Source organism: Telopea speciosissima, chromosome 3 (assembly GCF_018873765.1).
Source record: "Telopea speciosissima isolate NSW1024214 ecotype Mountain lineage chromosome 3, Tspe_v1, whole genome shotgun sequence".
Lineage (NCBI taxonomy): Eukaryota > Viridiplantae > Streptophyta > Magnoliopsida > Proteales > Proteaceae > Telopea > Telopea speciosissima.
The window spans coordinates 65,889,206-65,907,881 of NC_057918.1; the positions used below are offsets into that span (position 1 = coordinate 65,889,206).

At 38.4% G+C, this 18,676-nt stretch overlaps 1 protein-coding gene across 1 annotated transcript; it reads left to right on the forward strand.

The window, feature by feature from the left end:
- The first annotated feature begins 10,000 nt into the window (after positions 1–10,000).
- LOC122655426 (MDIS1-interacting receptor like kinase 2-like) lies at positions 10,001–13,757 on the forward strand. The gene is made up of 2 exons (XM_043849619.1): positions 10,001–13,298; positions 13,426–13,757. The coding sequence occupies exons 1-2, from the start codon at positions 10,001–10,003 to the stop codon at positions 13,755–13,757; spliced, it is 3,630 nt and encodes a 1,209-aa protein (XP_043705554.1).
- Positions 13,758–18,676: the final 4,919 nt, after the last annotated feature.

The window sequence follows — 18,676 nt, forward strand, 5'->3', positions numbered from 1 at the left end:
TCCACTGAAACTGACAATTATCCATCTTAATCCAAAGTTCCAAACAATTTATTCCATACACTTATGGCATGTAGACAAGATAAGAGCAAAGAGTGACATTTCTTCCTCAATGTTGCACATCACAAATAAAATTGACACCTTTATTCCCTATCATAAGACTATGATTGTCAGTCAGTTTTTTATTTCTTCAAATCACTTGGAGATTTTGGATGGTAACATCAAGTTTGAAACTGCAATGCCTGGGGGCACACCTTGGCTGGGTTGATATGCAAAAGATCCTAGCTGAAGACTTACCTAGAGGGCTCTAACTCCATTAAGTTTTTTATTGCTTCGAATCACTTAGAGATATAAGCTTTGGATGGTAACATCAAGTTTGAAACTGCAATGCCTGGAGGCACACCTTGGCTGGTTTGATATGCAAAAGATCCTATCTAAAGACTTACCTAGAGGGCTCTACCTCCATTGGTTAGATATGCACCAGGCCTCACTATATTCTCTCCTAGTTTTTGCCCGTCATTCAGCCTTCACTCCAGTCTCCCAAATATGCAAAGATTCCCATATTCGTCTAGTCCATTGGATTTTAATATTTTCATTTGCAGTCTCTTTGTCCTTAAGAAACCCATTTTGGCCATAGCATGTGATTATTTTGTAGCAAATTTGGCCAAGGAGTCTTCTATATGCTTCAATATATTAGCTTCCACTCCGTTGCAAAAATTACCTCCCAAGAGTTCAACTTTGACACAAGATGCAAATAGCAGTGTTAATTCTTCCCAGCTGATACATCAACAAGAGAAACCAAACAATAGCATCACTTTTCTTTCCATATTAAAACCTCATAATCATTATTGATTAATTTAGTTTTACTTGAAGAAACGATAGTTTATTATAGTCACACAGACCCGTAAGGCAGACTCTAGAAGTTGATACCCTACAATCCGCAAGAAATTCAACATTGAAAATCCTTGGTGGATCAGAAAACCAGTTTGTCACTTGCAGTAGCTTAGTAATTCAATATTGCTTGCTATTTCAAATCTCTTTGGCTTTTGACTCAATGCAAACATTCTCAAACAAGCAACTTGAGCTATATGTAGAACAAGGGAATAATAGGATGACGATGCCGCCACATCTACAAGCATAATATCATAGAACCCAAATTGATTGTTTCTGTTTAGTGTCAAGATGGTTTCACTTATCAGTTGGATTCTCCTTCCCTTAACTCCCTCACGCTTAGTTTTTCACAGAAATTTTTTGGGCAACCTGTGACAGTCGAGATTGGCGGTGGCTTTAAGAATCAAACAGGAGGAATTATCTTTTTTCTTTTCCAAAGCCATTGGTAATGTGGCTTTGACAGTAGAAGAATATAATGCACTATATTTAGGTTTATGGACAAACCTAAAAGTGGATGGTAACTCCACTCTTAGTCATCAAATGGATGATCTACGATCTGCGACTCTCACAACTGATTTGGCAGGTTAGATCTCTCATCTGATGCAGGAACATCTCATTGTATTGGAGGTCTAGATATGGCAACACTCTAATAGATGTGCTTGCTAGAGAGGGATCATCTAGGAGGCAGATATACATGAGGCAATATTCAATCTTGTAATTAGGAACTTTATACTTCTATCTTATGGATATAGTGAATTTGTTTGTTCCCTTTTGGTGTTGTGAATGTAATCTGCTCTCTTGCATGCATTTCAATATAACTTGTTATTTATCACAAAAAGAAAAGGCCTAGGGGACAAAAGCAACAAAGAATAAAACATTATCTTATTGTCTGTAAAATAATTTTGTTTTTCAAAATTTTCAATATTTTCTACATTATCTGTATTTTTACTTTCTAGGTTTTTGGACTAATTTCAGGTCAACCCAAATGTTTAACTATGGACTTGTCATCTAGTTCCCTTAACAGGTCAGCAACATTGTTGATTCAGAACTCATTGGAAGGGTTATGGTTCAAAAACTTGAAGTCGATTTGGGAGTTCAGTTGCAACAATAATTATATTTAAAAAGATTGCAGTTTCTTTCTTAACAAAATGCATAAAGGGAATTCGCATAAAAGTTTTTGACATCTTTTGGTGGGTCTCAATAAATTCATAAAAGTTTAGCAATTATAAAAAGGAAATTGCAGAGTTGAGGATATTGGTAGTTTATCTTGATGTATACTATAATCATACTCCATTTTCCGAGTACTCTGGCAGTTTGAGCTAAAGACCAATTTTTATAGTACAAGGAGGTAAACAATAAGCATGTCTCCATAAATTCAATCACATCATAAGATTAAAGATAAATAAATAAAAAAGTCGACATTTTTACAGACAGTAATGGAATGGGCAGTTCCATATTCCATTATTCTCAGCTAATTGGAAATTCAAACCATTCCATCCAAAAGTAGAAGGAACAAAAAGCCGAGCAAGTTAAAGAAACATACCAATTGCATGCCACAGATATATAGGAAAATCATGAAAAAGTGCCATCACATTTGGAAAATAAATAGGAAGCATAAATTTATAGAGTAATAACATAGTTGAATCAGGGAACTAATCTCAATTTTAAGAAACTGTTGTCTATACATTAAAACTCAGGGTACATACTGGCACCTTTCTATTTATAATTTCTGCATACCTGACTGCAGCATCACCAAATGACCTACTAGGATAAGTTGAATCTGCACTGATATCTTCTCCACTTCCTCTTTTTTTTTCTCTCTAACTCGTCAACCAATTCAATTTCTTGTAATTCCAGGTATGGTTAATCATTAATAGGAGAACAGAACAGACCATAGGAAATAGGTTGAAGAGTATGTGTGGCTCAAACATTTTGAACTGCCATCGTCCAACAACACCAAGCAATTTTTTATCACCTCCAATAATAATCCCAACAAAAAATAAGGGTTTTGTAAAGTCACCTGGAATACGGAAAAGACAAGCAGTGAAGAACAGGCTTAAAGGATTTTAGCCTCTGAAGCTTCTCTGTCAATGAATAACTGAATATGCTACATCTCCTCTCTCTCTTCATAGCCAATATCTGACAATGGCAGTCCCGTGTCATGGCTGTTGGCTACCTCCGTCTAATGGGTTCTGCAACAACATTTGGTTACAGAGAGAAAAGGAAGAAAAAAATGGCGGGCAACACAGATTTTTTGTTTTTGAAGATTTAAAGCGGGAGGAAAGGGCAGGAAGGGACTATCTTACTCAACTCGGCAGCCCATTAAAATAAATTACAGAACTATGCATTTTGGAGTACAGAAATATAACTAAACCATACAAGATTAGGGCCTACAGTCTTTTGTACGTATTAACACCATGGTTTGACTTTTGAGGTATCGGTATCGGTATCGTATCAGGCGATACATACCTGTTTTGCAAATGATCGATCCCAATACCATGCTAATACTGTATTGGTGAAACAGTACAGACAAGAGGTAAAATGGTCAAAACCCTCATTTATAAAGGAGAATCAAGGGCAGATTTATTTGAAATGGCCAATCCGTACTGATACCATATCGGTTTCCAAGTTAACCGATACCCGTTCCGATACCATGCACTAAAACCATGATCAACACTTGTTTTTTGTTTCCCTTGCCTTTTTTAAAGATGTCGGATGAGAACCCATTATAATGGTGGAGGTCCTTCCACAGTTTGAGGAATCGGCATGGGATCGGGGAATCGCTGGATTCAAATTGGAATCTGCAGCACTCGAGTCTGATTCTGGCTTATTTTTGCAGTCTTCTTTTGAATCGTCTTGTTTTATGTTTGATCTTTATGTTTTTTCATTATTTTTTGTTGTGACAGGATCGATAGTTGGAGTTAAAAGATTAGATAAAATCATGATAAAAGGCACGAACAAAAGATGTACACAAACAAGACAACAATTTATGTGGTTTGGTGATGTAGAGAAGGTTTTTGAAGAATTCCTAGATTGGTTGGACTAGCAGAAGTCCACTTGATCGAATCGAAAATATTAATTTTTTCAGCTCAATTTTTTGATGATCATAAATTTTACCTAAGATAAAGTTACGGGAGTCATAATACTTTTTCGAAAAAGGGCAGACAATGCTCTACATGTTGTTCAATTAATTCATTCATTGAACTGATTTTTCAGAGCCAAATTTGCACATTTAAGGGGGTGTATGCAGCCTCCGAAATTCTGTACGCGATTCTAGAATATTAGTTTCCTGTTTTATTTTTCTATAATATTTCATTTCATATTTAATTTGGCTTCCTTTTTCCTTTGTAATCTGACCTTATATAAGGGTTGTTTTGGATAAAATAAAGCATCTTAAAGCTTATGAAAGAAACTATTTTGTTTGTTTTTTTTTCTCGTTTGATTTAGAGTTTTTTTCTTTACCTTGAAGATTCCAAGGTCGTGAGCACTAGAATGAGATCTAGCCTTCATACTTTCTTCTGCATCATTTGGCCTTTCGCCTATGGTTCCACGCGAAGACATGATGATCAAGAATTCATTATAAAGTGTGAATTATACTGATGGTGGTAGCTCACTCTCTAAATACCCAAATCTATACAATTACTCTTCTCTCTACAATAGGTCATTCTCTAAAGTGTCATTTTCTTCTCGATTATAATTTCTAGGGTTTCAACTGATTCTGATCTAATTGAGTTCGAAATTCGTAGGAACTGATCATGTCCCTATTTTTGTTCTCTTGAACCTTAGGTCCTTTAATTTATGAGATGGGATTATCCGAAGAGGAAGTAGGTGCTTTAGGGTTGGTAAAACAAAGACCCACATTTGGAGTTATTTTTCATATGAATGGAACTATTACTTGCTCAAGCTTAGGGGTAAGGACCCACCTTAAGAGTGTAGGTTCTACATTTCATCTATAAGAGGGTAAGATGAGGCACAAAAAATTGTCTAAATATGAAAATTGTAGGTTTAGCTTGCATTGCATAGTTTGGAAATCCAAGTCTTCAAACCACATAGTTTGGATGGAAAAAAGATTTTATTTCATTTAGAAAGAATCAATATTGGTATAATTTTTTTTTTAATTATTATTATTATTATTTTTATGAGTAAATTACTCCCCCCACCCCTCGATTATGCTCTAATGACAAACCCCTCCCCTGGGTATTGAATAATGACTCTCCCCTCCCCTGTATTAACAAGATTCTATCAACCTTATCCATTTTGACTGAAGGTGTTAAAAATGCAAATAAAAAGACAATAATACCCCCATCTCTACCTCACTTCTTTCTTCTTCCTCCGGTAACTCCGTCAATCAAGCCCAGACCAGGGGTGCTGGCGGTGGTGGTGGTGGTGGTGGTGGAGGTGGTTATTGCAGCGGTGGTGGCGGAGGCTATAGAGGTGAAGGCGGCAGTGGTTATGGACGTCGTGAGGGCGGCGATGGTGGATACAGCCATGGTAGTGACCGTGGCTAAGGAAATGGTGGTGGCGGTGGTGGTGGTGACCGTGGCTACGGAAGTGGTGGTGGTAGTGGTGATGGTGACCATTAGTCAAACTGGAGAAACGAGGTTTTTAGGGTTTTGATATGGTTAGGGGTATAATTGGAATATCACAAACATAAGGGTATTTTGGGATTTAAATGAATATTTTTAGGGTGATGTCATCACTTAATAGTCATTTTTAACGGAATGGGTATGGTTGATAGAATCTTGTTAATACAGGGGAGAGGAGAGTCAATACTCAACACCTAGGGGAGGGGTTTGTCATTAGAACATAATCGAGGGGAGGGGGAAGTAATTTACTCTATTTTTATCTATCTTGTGTACTATCCAATAGAGTTTTAACTACAACTATAAGAGAGAGGGGAAAGTGATACAATTGGAAGAACTCATCCTCATAAATCGGTCTACAAGGGAAGGGAACCCAATATTGTATATGCCCATCTAATCCCTTATGGGACCGATGTGGGGCTATTGTACATTACATTACCCCACACTTTAATGGCCGACATTCTTGTCGGCCCACTCCAGATCAAGCAGCCCTTTCTAGGTGACTCCACCCTACTCCAGGACCCTTTTTCGATGGCAGATAGTGTGCACTCTGGCCCCAGGTCGCCCCTCACAAGTAGCCAACCGCAATGGACGGGTCAATGAAAGCACCAATTGATATGATTGGAAGAACTCACCCTCATAAACCGATTTACAAGGGGAGGGAACCCAATATTATATATGCCCACATCTAATTCCTTACGGGACCAATGTGGGACTATTGTACATTACATTACCCCACCCTTTAACGGTGGACATCCTCGTCGGCCCACTCCAGATCAGGTAGTCCTTTCCTAGCGGCTCGCACTCTGGCACCAAGTCGTCCCTACCAAGTAGCCAACAGCAAATGACGGATCAATGAAAGTATCAATTGATATGATTGGAAGAACTCACCCTCATAAACCGATCTACAAGAAAAGGCAACCCAATATTATATATGCCCACATTCAATCCCTTATAAGATCGATGTAGGACTATTACACATAATAGAAAATATCAAGAATGAGGAGTCTTATGGCACAAGAGAAAGACGGGAGAATCAAACCCATGACCTCCTGAGCCTACACTCTAAAGGCAAAGTACTAAACAACAAAGCAAACAACTGTCTTCAAATTGGTTGGATTGCCTGGCATGCTAACCTCTCTTAACGGAATAAATTATCATTAAAATTACAACACCAATTAACGACAAAATATTTCTTTAATAAGGCTGGAAAAGTTTCAGGGACACCCATTACATGGCAAAATAGTCAACCAAGCGACAGTTGACAATTTTGCCATGAAATTGTTTCTCTTTCTCTTTCTATGAAAAGAAATAAAAAAATTCATGTAAGAGGGTGTGGACTAGTACCCTAGTTGTTTAGAGATACTAATCCCATTAAAAATTTGTCATTGAATGGAATATTGGTAATAGCTTATTGGGAAGATCTTTATTTCCTATCACTCTAAAGACAATAATTGACTAAACTTTTCATACTCAATAATTTATGTGAAAGCGAAAAAATTGGAGTGGTAAGAATGTCCTGAGGCACAAGTAGGGACCCTTTATGAAAAAACAAAAAAAAAAAAAAAAGGGCACAACCAGGGTCACACTCTTATAATGGGCCCCACATATGTACATGGGTGTGTCTCACTTTAACAATTGCTATTTTGCTTTTTTTTTTTTTTTGTTGTTGTTGTTGTTGTTGTTGTTGTTATAATGAGGGTGAGAGGTGGATTGGACTTGGGTCTTGGGTCATAAGCTTTTAGAGCAAAACACCAACCAAAGCACGAAAAGAAACAAGAATAGAGTAAGATGACATAGTGATATAATGTGGTTCACACGCCAGTATGGTGTGTTACATCCACAGGCGAAGGCGAAGCTGTTTCACTATGTAAATCAAAAAAAGTTACAATGAAGAACTCACAAGAACACCCAAAACAGTGCTGTTGCTTTCTCCCTGCAACCCTAAAACGAAAACCTCCAAATCTTACTCTCTATAATAAAGCAGGTAAAGAACATAAATACTACTCCATCGGATCTGAGTTGATCCATCGGGTTGGGTCAAACCATACCATGGGGCTTCGCCCCCGCACCCCCCCCCCCCCCCCAACGAGATCAGTGATGGGCTGTCGGCCCAAGCCCTCCACTACCATCATAGATCTCAGAAAAAGTTCCATTCGGATCGCCACAAAAAATGTTGGAGTGGGTCATTCTTCGAAACGGGTCCAAGAATTCGAAACATACATAACATAAGCCTAGGATATGGTTTTAGATATTGATATCAGTATCGGCATCATTATTGATCCACATCGATCATATCAAAATGTTTTGCCCTCAAAGATACCAATACCACATTGTATTTTTCGTTTACTTCAATTATTTTATTGTATGAGAGAAAAGGAAGAGGGGAAGGAAACGGAAAGAATGCCTTTGTTTTTTTTTTTGGTAGAATCCTTGTGATTGTGTTTACATGGTAGTTTTAATCAAGAAAATGAGGAATAAGAAGAACTCTTCTATAACTAGAGAGCAAGTAGTGATAAGCATATTCTACATCATAGAAAGTTTTGTATAAGGGTGTCAATCAGGCGGTTTCAGTTGGGCCTTAGTTTGTGTTGCACATTTGAGGCGCAAGATGGGAGCCGATAGCTTATGTAATTAGTCTTCAAAGACAAAACTAAGACCGGATAATTATCCGACTGTCGAGATTTCGGTCTGTAATCGATATTAGTTAATCAATCGATTAAACCATTTTTTTGTCTCAATTTTGGCTAATTGGTCAGATTTCAAATGGTCTATCGATTTAATCAGGTTGGACCGAGACTACCCAATTAATTAAAATTTTAATTAAATATCCAAAAAACCGAAATATAAGGTTTAATAATGAGCTAACACATGGTAGATAATTGAGCCATACAGGAATATTTTCTATTCTCTTCTTCCTCCTCATCTTGGAGGACCTGAAACTTGATAGCTTCCAAACGATTTTAAATATTAAATCTCTTTTAATTTATTAAATTCAACAAAATGTTTTAGTGTACGGTATTAAGGGAATATCCTTTAAAACTTGTACACTCAATAAACTAGAGTCTATAGCTCCATCAATGATAAGCCTTAAACCTTAAAATTCCGAGGATTTGCTTCCTTAAATTCATCAACATAGTTAGTGTAGGGCATACATGGGAATATTCTCAAAAATTGTATAACTTTTAATATATTTTTGAAGAAGACTGGGCATACAGTTAGCTTATTTGATAAGTTAACGGCATATACCAATCACAAGGCTGGACACAAGAAGGTATATGGGTCTTTTTCAAAGGGGAAGGAGAGAGAAAGACAGCTGGCCACCCTGGCAACATGCCCAACATTTTTTCTTTATTTTTTATCACAAAAAATTGTAAATGTTTAGGTTTTAACATGGTTTTAAATATTGGTATCGGGATCTGTTTTGAGTCTTGGCGCATCGATTAAGTTGCATATTCAAAACATAGAAATAATCTCTCTAGGAGAAAATGTTTGTATTAGACCCTATAGACCCTGCAACAGTGAGAGTCTTATTCTCTAGGACACTCTTTGTTGTTGGGATCAATATACCGATACATACCGTTTGTATTAGACTTGTTACCTTCGTCTAAAAGGCTTTACCAAAAAAAAAAAAAAAAAAACCTTCATTTAAAAGGGATTATGGACTAATTCATGAACTATCTAGTTGTAAATAGTGAAATGTTATATATCACTGCACATGATGATGCTTAAAAGGACCATGATTGATTTTGTTTCTATCTCTCTCTTCAAATTCAAAAAATTTCAAATTTTTTCTTTGTTTTTTTTCTATCCTTTTCTTGTCAACTTAAACCAAGCCTAAAACAGAAATGACTCCGATGTCAACGAGAGACCTTACCATTAAATCTTACCACAAAACAAAAAAAAAAACCTTACCATTAAATAACATTGGTCATTGGGTCCCACCTCCCACGTCAGTAAAAAAGTCAACATGAGCACAGCAAGTAAGTACGCACGTAGACCTGATGAACGCCGATTAAAGCGGAAGCTCCCCATCAAAAAGTCTCCACAAAACGCCACGACCCAGTAGGCCCCACTATCCACTTAAACTGGTACAAATCAGTCGGGTTGGAGTGCTTTGGTCTCTTAGATGACGACACTTGGCACTAAATAACCGTTGTAGCTCGCGCCAAATAAGACAATGTCAACTATTTTTTAAATTTGTATAGACGTTACCTTAACCTCTAAAAGTCTCATCCGTTGCCGAATAGCAGAAGTACCAAGTGGACCTGTTATCCATCCTCAACACCCTGTCATTGACTCTGTGTGTGTTCTGTGGATTTGGATCTTCTACGGCACAGCTGGGGTAAGGCGGTCTTTGCATGCGGCCTTATTTCTGCACAGCACAGGCAGGACAGGCAGCTGCACCGTAAATGATCTGCATCCGTGTTCTGTCCTATAAAGTCTAATCTAAGCAAGGAATTGAAGAAGATCAGTAGGCACAGGAACAGAAGCCTGCACGATCGAGCTGCAAAACTAAAGATCAGATAATGTCTCCAAGTCAGAAACATTCTATTCTTCTTCTTCTTTTTCAACTTCTGTTTCTGTTCTTCTTTTCATTGAAAATAGTATCATCAGCAAGAACAGAAGCCAAAGCTCTGGTCAAATGGAAGAACAGCTTATCTTCTGCGTCACTCGATTCATGGTCCTTCACCAACATCAACAACCGCTGCAACTGGACCGGCATTGTCTGTAATGGTGCCGGAAGTGTTTCCGAGATAAACCTCTCCTACTCAAATCTCAATGGAACACTCTATCAACTCAATTTCACATCACTACCAAATCTCACCCGCTTGGATCTCAATTTCAACAATCTCATGGGATCTATTCCTTACGAAATTGGTAATCTCTCCAAGCTCCATTTTTTGAACCTTGCCAACAATAATTTCACCGATTTCATCCCCTCAGAGATAGGTCAGTTGTCGGCGCTTCGTGTTCTTGATCTCAGTGGAAACAGTTTGATGGGTCCAATTCCGTATCAACTCAGCAATCTTCAGAACGTATGGCAGTTGTACCTTGGATCCAATTACTTGGAATCCCCTGATTCATCTAAGTTCATTGGCATGCCAAGATTGCAATACCTAAGCTTATTTCTCAATTCACTTTTTATGGAATTCCCACCTTTCATTCTTCGCTGCCAAAATCTGATTTACCTTGATCTCTCACAGAACAACCTGACGGGTTCTTTACCAATCTCACTCGTAACCAATCTACACAAGATTCAATACCTCAATCTTAGTCAGAATTTCTTTGAAGGATCATTGCCTGCAAATCTGTCAGAACTCGCCGGTCTCAAAGATCTACATCTAGGAGGCAACAGATTCATCGGTGGTATACCTGCTGAGATTGGTTTGCTTCGCAGTCTTCGTGTTCTTACATTAAACAATAATTCATTAGGAGGGCAGATTCCTTCTTCTCTAGGCCAACTCAGTATGCTTCAGTTACTTGATCTCCATGCTTCTGGACTGGATTCTAATATTCCTCCTGAGCTTGGCAATTGCACTAACCTCACTTTCCTTGATCTTTCAATAAATTCACTCACTGGGGTCTTACCTTCGTCCCTGTCAAATTTGACAAAGATATCTGATTTAGGTATGTCTAGCAACTTGCTTTCAGGAGAGATTTCACCTTATTTCATTAACAGTTGGACACAATTAATCTCTTTGCAACTTCAAAACAATTTCTTCACTGGAAATATCCCACCAGAGATTGGCAAGTTGACAAAGCTCCAATACCTCTTCCTCTTCATTAATCAGCTAACAGGGTCAATCCCACCTGAGCTAGGGAACCTCAATGATTTAGTAGAGTTAGACCTCTCAATGAACGAAATCACTGGTCCAATACCTATCACATTGTGGAACCTAAAACAGCTTCAACTGCTAAATCTTTTTTACAACAATCTAATTGGTACAATTGAACCAGAAATTGGGAACCTGACATCTGTAATGGTTCTTGATTTCGACAACAATCAGCTGCAAGGGGAGCTTCCAAGCACCATATCTCACCTTGAGAATCTTCAGATACTTTCCTTGTTTAGCAACAATTTCTCTGGTATTATCCCAAAGGATTTGGGAAATAGAAGTTCCTATTTGGCTTATGTTGAAATTTCTAACAACAGCTTTTCTGGTGAGCTGCCTCTAGGGTTATGTAGTGGTTTCTCCCTTCAAAAATTGACAGTGCAGAACAACAGTTTCACAGGGACACTGCCAGATTGCCTAAAGCATTGTTCAGAACTAATCAGAGTTCGTCTAGATGGGAACAGATTCACTGGAGACATATCAGAGGCATTTGGAGTACACCCAAATCTTGTTTACTTGGATATCAGTTTGAATCAATTCTCAGGTACGCTCTCACCGAAGTGGGGAAAATGTGCAAGTCTAACTTATTTTCACATTCATGGGAATCAAATTGGAGGTAATATTCCAGTTGAGATTGGGAGTCTGAACCAATTGCAAGACCTAAGCCTGTCTTCAAATGAGTTGATTGGAGAGATTCCAACTGAATTGGGGGATTTAGATTTGTTATTCAATCTCAACTTGAGCAACAATCACTTAACAGGAGTGATCCCCAACAAAATTGGGAGGTTGAGTGAACTCCAACAACTCGACTTCGCAGGAAATGCACTAACAGGAAATATTCCTGGGGTGCTTGGCAGTTGCACCAACCTAGTGATGTTAAACTTAAGCAACAACAAGTTATCAGGTAAAATACCACCTGAGCTGGGCTTTTTAGTAGCATTGCAGTCATTCCTAGATCTCAGCACAAATTCACTATCAGGAGAAATCCCACCGGATCTTGGCAATCTAGACTCATTGGAGAATCTCAATCTTTCCCATAACAACCTCTCAGGCAGAATTCCAACAGAATTATCAAGAATGTCAAGTCTACTATATATTGACCTCTCGTTCAACAAGTTGAGTGGTGAGGTGCCAACTGGAGGCATTTTCCAACGAGCACCCGAGGAGGCCTTCATCGGAAATGCAGGCTTATGTGGAGAAGCAAAAGTGTTGCCACCTTGTAATTCCGATGAGATCAATAGATCCAGAAAGTATGGTGTAAATATTCTTATTGCTGCCATTATCCCTGTTTTTACCATTTTATTTTCAGGAACCATCATTACTGGACTCCTGATCCTGAGAAGGAAACCAAGACAACCATCTGAAGATATGGAAAGTAGCAAAGAGGATGATGAGATACCTCCCTCATTGATTTTGGAAAGTGAAGGGAGATTCACATTCACTGATGTTGTCAATTGTACTGAGTTTGATGAGAATTATTGCATTGGAAAAGGAGGTTTTGGGAGTGTTTACAAAGCAGTGTTGCCAACAGGTCAAATTGTCGTCATTAAAAAACTGAATTTTCCAGATTCAGGTGATATCCCAGAAACAAATCGACAAAGTTTTGAGAATGAAATCCGCTTGTTAAGAGATGTACGACACCGAAATATCATTAAACTGTATGGATTTTGTTCTATGGAGGGTTATTTGAGTTTGGTTTATGAGTATGTAGAGAGGGGTAGTCTGGGAAAGGTTCTGTATGGGGAGGAAGGGGAGGGGGAGCTGGACTGGTTGAAGAGAATGAAGATTGTCCAAGGGGTGGCCCATGCTATTGCTTATTTGCACCATGACTGTGTTCCAGCAATTGTTCACAGGGACATAACTGTTAATAATATTTTGCTTGGGTCAGGTTTTGAGCCTCGGCTTTCTGACTTTAGAACAGCCAAGTTATTAAGGCCTGATTCATCCAACTGGACCGACGTTGTTGGATCTTATGGTTACATGGCTCCAGGTAAGCTACATTTTCATTCTAATTTTCATATGAATGAATTTTCAGTTGTTAAAGCAGAGCTTTTCAGTTTTCATATTTATGTCTCTTGCATACATTCTTATTAATTTCTTGGTGTCTTGATATGCAGAGATTGCATTGACGATGAAGGTCACAGAAAAATGTGACATTTATAGCTTTGGGGTGGTAGCATTGGAAATTATGATGGGAAGGCACCCAAAAGAATTCATATCTTCTTTGTCATTATCATCATATAATAATGATGATTTGCAGTTGATGGATTTGTTGGACCAAAGGCTTCCACCTCCCACAGGTCAATTGGCTGAAGATGTAGTATTTGTAGTTAAAATGGCCCTATCTTGCACAAGTGTTGGTCCTGAGTCACGACCTACCATGCGTTTCCTGGCACAGGAGCTATCTACTCACACCCAGACATATCTGGACTATGATGTTGAACTTTAATTTAATTAGTTGAGATTATATCAAGTTGGTTTCTGGATATGAAGATGGACTTTTATAAGCCTAATCTGTCCATATTGTTATGCTGTCTATATAGCTTCAATTTAACCAAACTAAGAGTACAATAAGTAGGGAGTCATTATTTTTCAATGGGATCCTACACAAGGAGATTTGTGGTCGTATAAGAGGAAATATGAAGCAAAATATTTATCCTCACCTATTTGGCCAGGCTAATGTAAAGTAAAAATGGATTTAGGGATGTCTAGGGCCTATTGGTCCTACTCTGTAGTGTTTGGAGAGCTTCAAAATTATCTTGCTAACACTAAGATCAGGAAGAGGAAGGGGAATTTTCATTTCTTCTTTATGGGTCTCTAGGTGTAGAAGATGGAATGGTGAAGCGTAGCTCATGTTGGGTACATCGAGTTGATTGACTGTCTTGTTGAAGTTGGTGTAAACAGGCAACATTGTTTATAGGATTAGGTCCTTAAGTTGTATGAAGAAATTCAATTTTCATAGCTTTCATTGTATATGTTACACTATAAGGAAAATAGTTCTCATTTTACAACATGAGCAGCAAATTAATCTTAACAGTGCAATGTACACTTCTAGATACTATGTACACAACTCTTTTTCAGGTGTCTAAACATTTGAAGGCACCATAACTGAACAAAATAAGAACAAATTGCAAGAAGAGGAAAATGAGGAGTGGCAGCCAAGGGCCCAAAGGCTTGACTAGTATTCAACACTGAACTGTTTAAGATCAGGTCCAATCTGCTTAGGCAAGAAAGGGTCAATCCAAACCCAAACCAAGGAGAAAATAGATGCAAGAAGAATTCACCACAGAACAACAATGGTTGGTGTCCTGTTTTGCTTCCCCGTCAATCCCTTGAGGAAAGGATAGAGGTGAATAACAACCCAGAAAGCAAAAATATAGCTTCCCAAATAAGGGGCCCCAAGAGCCATATCCATACCAAAGATGGCAGTAACGGCTAAGGAATATTTCAACAGATCCAAGAGCTCACTTCAGAACTTGGTGCAACCGGAAGGCTATCAGTCACATGTCATCTTGGGTCGCTTCTTTGACACCGGTGGGTTGTATCCATACAGCACCAGCCAATTGAAGACACAACTGTTTCCTACATATACTGGTCCTTGGATCCCATCTAAACCTTCCATGTTGATGGGGGTGGGGGGGGGGGGGGGGTGAGGACTTTACTACAATTTGAGAAGTTGAAATCAATTTCAAATAGAAAATTGAAGTTTTTGGTCTCTTATCAGGCAAAGCTGAAATTTGCTTCTATGAGTTTTTAGTTGGCCAAGTTGGGAAAGCTTTATTTGCTTTGTCTCTGCCATTTCTAAATCACAGAATTTAGGGTGCTTCCACGCTACAGTCAAGTACCCCCCAAGCTAGGTTTGATAGAATAGAAAACACTCAAAGCTGAGAATAATTCATGGGCTTGTGTTTCTATTAGCCTAGGCTTGGGACTTGGACATTTAATCCATCATGAGTTTGGTAGTCCTGAATAATGCTATCAAAATTCCAGGAGAAGGCCCTGAACCTTGAATTTGTAAAAGGAAATGAAAAAGATGTTAATCGAAGAAGAGGAATAGTGAACACCTGAGGAATTACAGAGAAGGAAACTATAATAACTTTATTGAAAAGTTTCAACATAAATTCTATTGCTACTACAACTAGGATACAAATTATAGGAAACATGATTTCCTTTTATAAAAATTTTCACTGCTGATTTTCCACGAAGGATTTATGACAACCTTGACAATCTTGCCATGGTTGATGGAAAGTCTTGGATGGTGGTCGTCCTCAGTGGTCTTAGACAGTGATCAGACGGTGGCCGTTGATGTTTACCTTCCATTCTCCCCTCAACATCAACTCTTCTTTTTTCAAGTCTGCTTGTCATGCCTAGTTCATCTCTGTATTTGGCAATCTTGGTAAAGCTAAGTCCTTTTGTGAACATGTTAGCAACTTTTTCATCTGTTTTGACTGGCTGCAGTATAATTCCTCCTTGCAAGACTTTTTCTCGAATGAAGTGATGGTGCACTTCCACATGTTTGGTCCTTGCATGAAAAACAGTGTTTTCTGCCAATCGTATGGCAGATAAGTTATCAGAATATAGTGATACAGAATAATTCATTGGTTAGTGTAGATCATTCATTGCATCAACCATGTGCTTTCTTGTGCTGCCATTACTGCTGATCTATACTCTGCCTCTGTAGTTGACAAACATACTATCGACTGTCGCTTGTTACACCAAGAGACTAGTCTTGATCCAAGACTGAATGTATATCCAGTCGTTGATCTTCTCATTCTTGAGTCACCTGCATAATCAGCATCACAATAACCAAATAGCTCTCACGCTTCTCCTTTTCTGTACAAGAGACCAAAATCAGCAATACACTTCACATATTGTAAAATACAACGAGCTACTTCAAGATGAGGCTTCTTTGGCTTTTGCATGAAATGACTCACTAGGCCAACTGCATAAGTACATCAGGTCAAGTCAGTGTCAGATAAAATCAGACTACCTGCTAGTTGCTTGTACATGGTCGAGTCTTCTAAATCACCTTCGCCATCAACACTTAGTTTAGCGTTGACTTCTACCGGTATAGAGATAGGCTTGCAATTATCCATGGTATACTTTTATAAGATATTTCATTTGTATTTTTGCTAACACAAGAACAACCCTTCTTTGACTCGATCAATCTCAAGTCCAAGAAAATGTTTGAGCTCCCCGAGCTTCTTAATCTGAAATTGTATAGATAGATTCTCCCTGATCTGACGATTTTCATTCTCATCATCTCTTATGATGATTAGGTAATCTATATACACGAGTATGAATGATATCTTACCATTTTGAGCTCTTACGAACAAGCATGAATCTGTAGGTGTGACTGAATATCCACTTTGAACTAAGATTTGAACTATCTTTCTGTACCATGCACAAGGTGCCTACTCAATCCAGGTAAAGCTTTTTGTAATTTGCACACATAGCTTTGTTAGTCTGACATTGAAATCCTTGAGGCTGCTCCATGTAAATCTCACGGTCAATCTCTCCGTGAAGAAAGGCATTCTTTACATCCATTTACCATAGTATCCATGACTTTCTTACTGCAAGTGCCATGAACATCCGTACAATTGTAATTTTGGTGACCGGACTGAATGTCTCGTTATAATCTAAACCATATTGTTATGAGAAACCTCGAGCAACCAATCGAACTTTATACCTTTCTACTGATCCATCAGCGCGTGTCTTCACTTTGTAAACCCAACGGTATGAGATGGGCTTGACTTCCTTGGGCTTTGAAACTAAGTCCAAAGTTTGATTATGCTTGAATGCCAGAATCTCTTCTTCCATCGCCTTTCACCATTCCTTGCTCTAGCATGCTTCTGTATATGTAGTTGGTTTCGTATGTTGACTTCTTCAGCAAAGGAAAAATCAAAATACTTTGGATTCAGCTTCCTCACTCTGTTGGACCGTCGAAGTTCTTGGCTAACTTCTTCTTCAAACTCTTCGAACTGGCTTTGACGAAGTTCTTCTGGTGTTCTCAGCTGATGGACACCTGTTCGCTATGAGTTTGGTGATTTTTCCTGTGCTCTTGATGGGCTGGATTGAGATCCATGATCATTTGCTTCTGGTGAATTTTACACAAAAGTGACTTACATTGGGTTTGTATTTCCATAATTTCTCAAACGATGATACAACCCCCAACTTAGGTTGCGGCAACCAATTGATCACATACGCTGCCGTCTTCATGCATTTAACTAAAAAATGACTAGGTATGTTTTTGGCATGCATCATGCTTCAACATATCTCACGAAGATGTCGATTCTTTCTTTCTGTTACTCCATTCTGTTATGGTGTATTCGGACAAGTCAACTACCGTCAAATTCCTTGCTTTTTCAGATAAACAATGAATTCCCCGGATGTGTACTCTCCACCGCTATCAATGGGTAAGTGTTGAATCTTTTGTCCAACTTCTCTTTCCATGTTTTCCTGAAATTCCACAAATTAAAAAAAATACTTCTGAATTTTCTTTTTCAGAAAAATACCCACACTTACCTTGAGAATTTATTTATGAAAATTAACATGTAATGCATCCCATTGATCGAAGATTGGTTTACTCGACCAAGCACATCTGAGTGAACAAGTTCTAAGGGCTTCTTGGCTCTATGCTTAGACTTAGAATATGAAAATTGATGTGCCTTGCCAAATTGACACCCAACACATATTGCGTCAATCTACACTTCCAGATGTAGAAGGCCCTTCACCATAGATTTGACCATCATCACTTTAAGTTTGTGGTAGCCCTGTCTTAATTGTGCATGCTAAAAATCTGCAGTCTCACTGCATCTAATCTTCTTTACGTATGCTGATTTGGCCTACATCGCATAGATAAACTCTAATCATCGCCCTTGTATGATTGGTGGTTCAGATTTCTCAATATTCCAAAAGACTTTCACATCTTCTGGGAAAACAAAGCAAACCGATAAATATACCTATTTTCCCTTTAGGAAGTTACCCTATTGCTCTTAATGTGTTTTTTAATTTTTAATATAAAGAGGTGGGACCCACCATTTCTTCTTCTTCTTCTTAGTTTCTTTCTACTCCACCGTTGTAACCTCCAACCACCACCTGCAACCTCTAATCCCCAATTTCACTCTACCACCAAACTTAAAATCTTTTTGTTTAATGAAAATTCTTTGTAATTTTCTCTTCAGCATTCTCTTCAAAGTACAGAAACTCTCACAGACGAAGATGTCATCGAAACTCTTTTCCCTTCCGCGGGCACTCTTGATCCTCTCCTCTTCAGCACGCCTTCTCTTCATCCTTATAGCTTGCCCTGCAACAACAGCCGGAACCGCAGCACCCAACATCGACCACCATATATCCACCATTTTTGTC

Bases quoted from the DNA above. Each gene is read 5' to 3' on its own strand.
- LOC122655426 (XM_043849619.1), top strand. From the start codon at position 10,001: ATGTCTCCAAGTCAGAAACATTCTATTCTTCTTCTTCTTTTTCAACTT. The intron at 13,299-13,425 runs GTAAGCTACATT...CTTGATATGCAG, and splicing joins TTATGGTTACATGGCTCCAG to AGATTGCATTGACGATGAAG.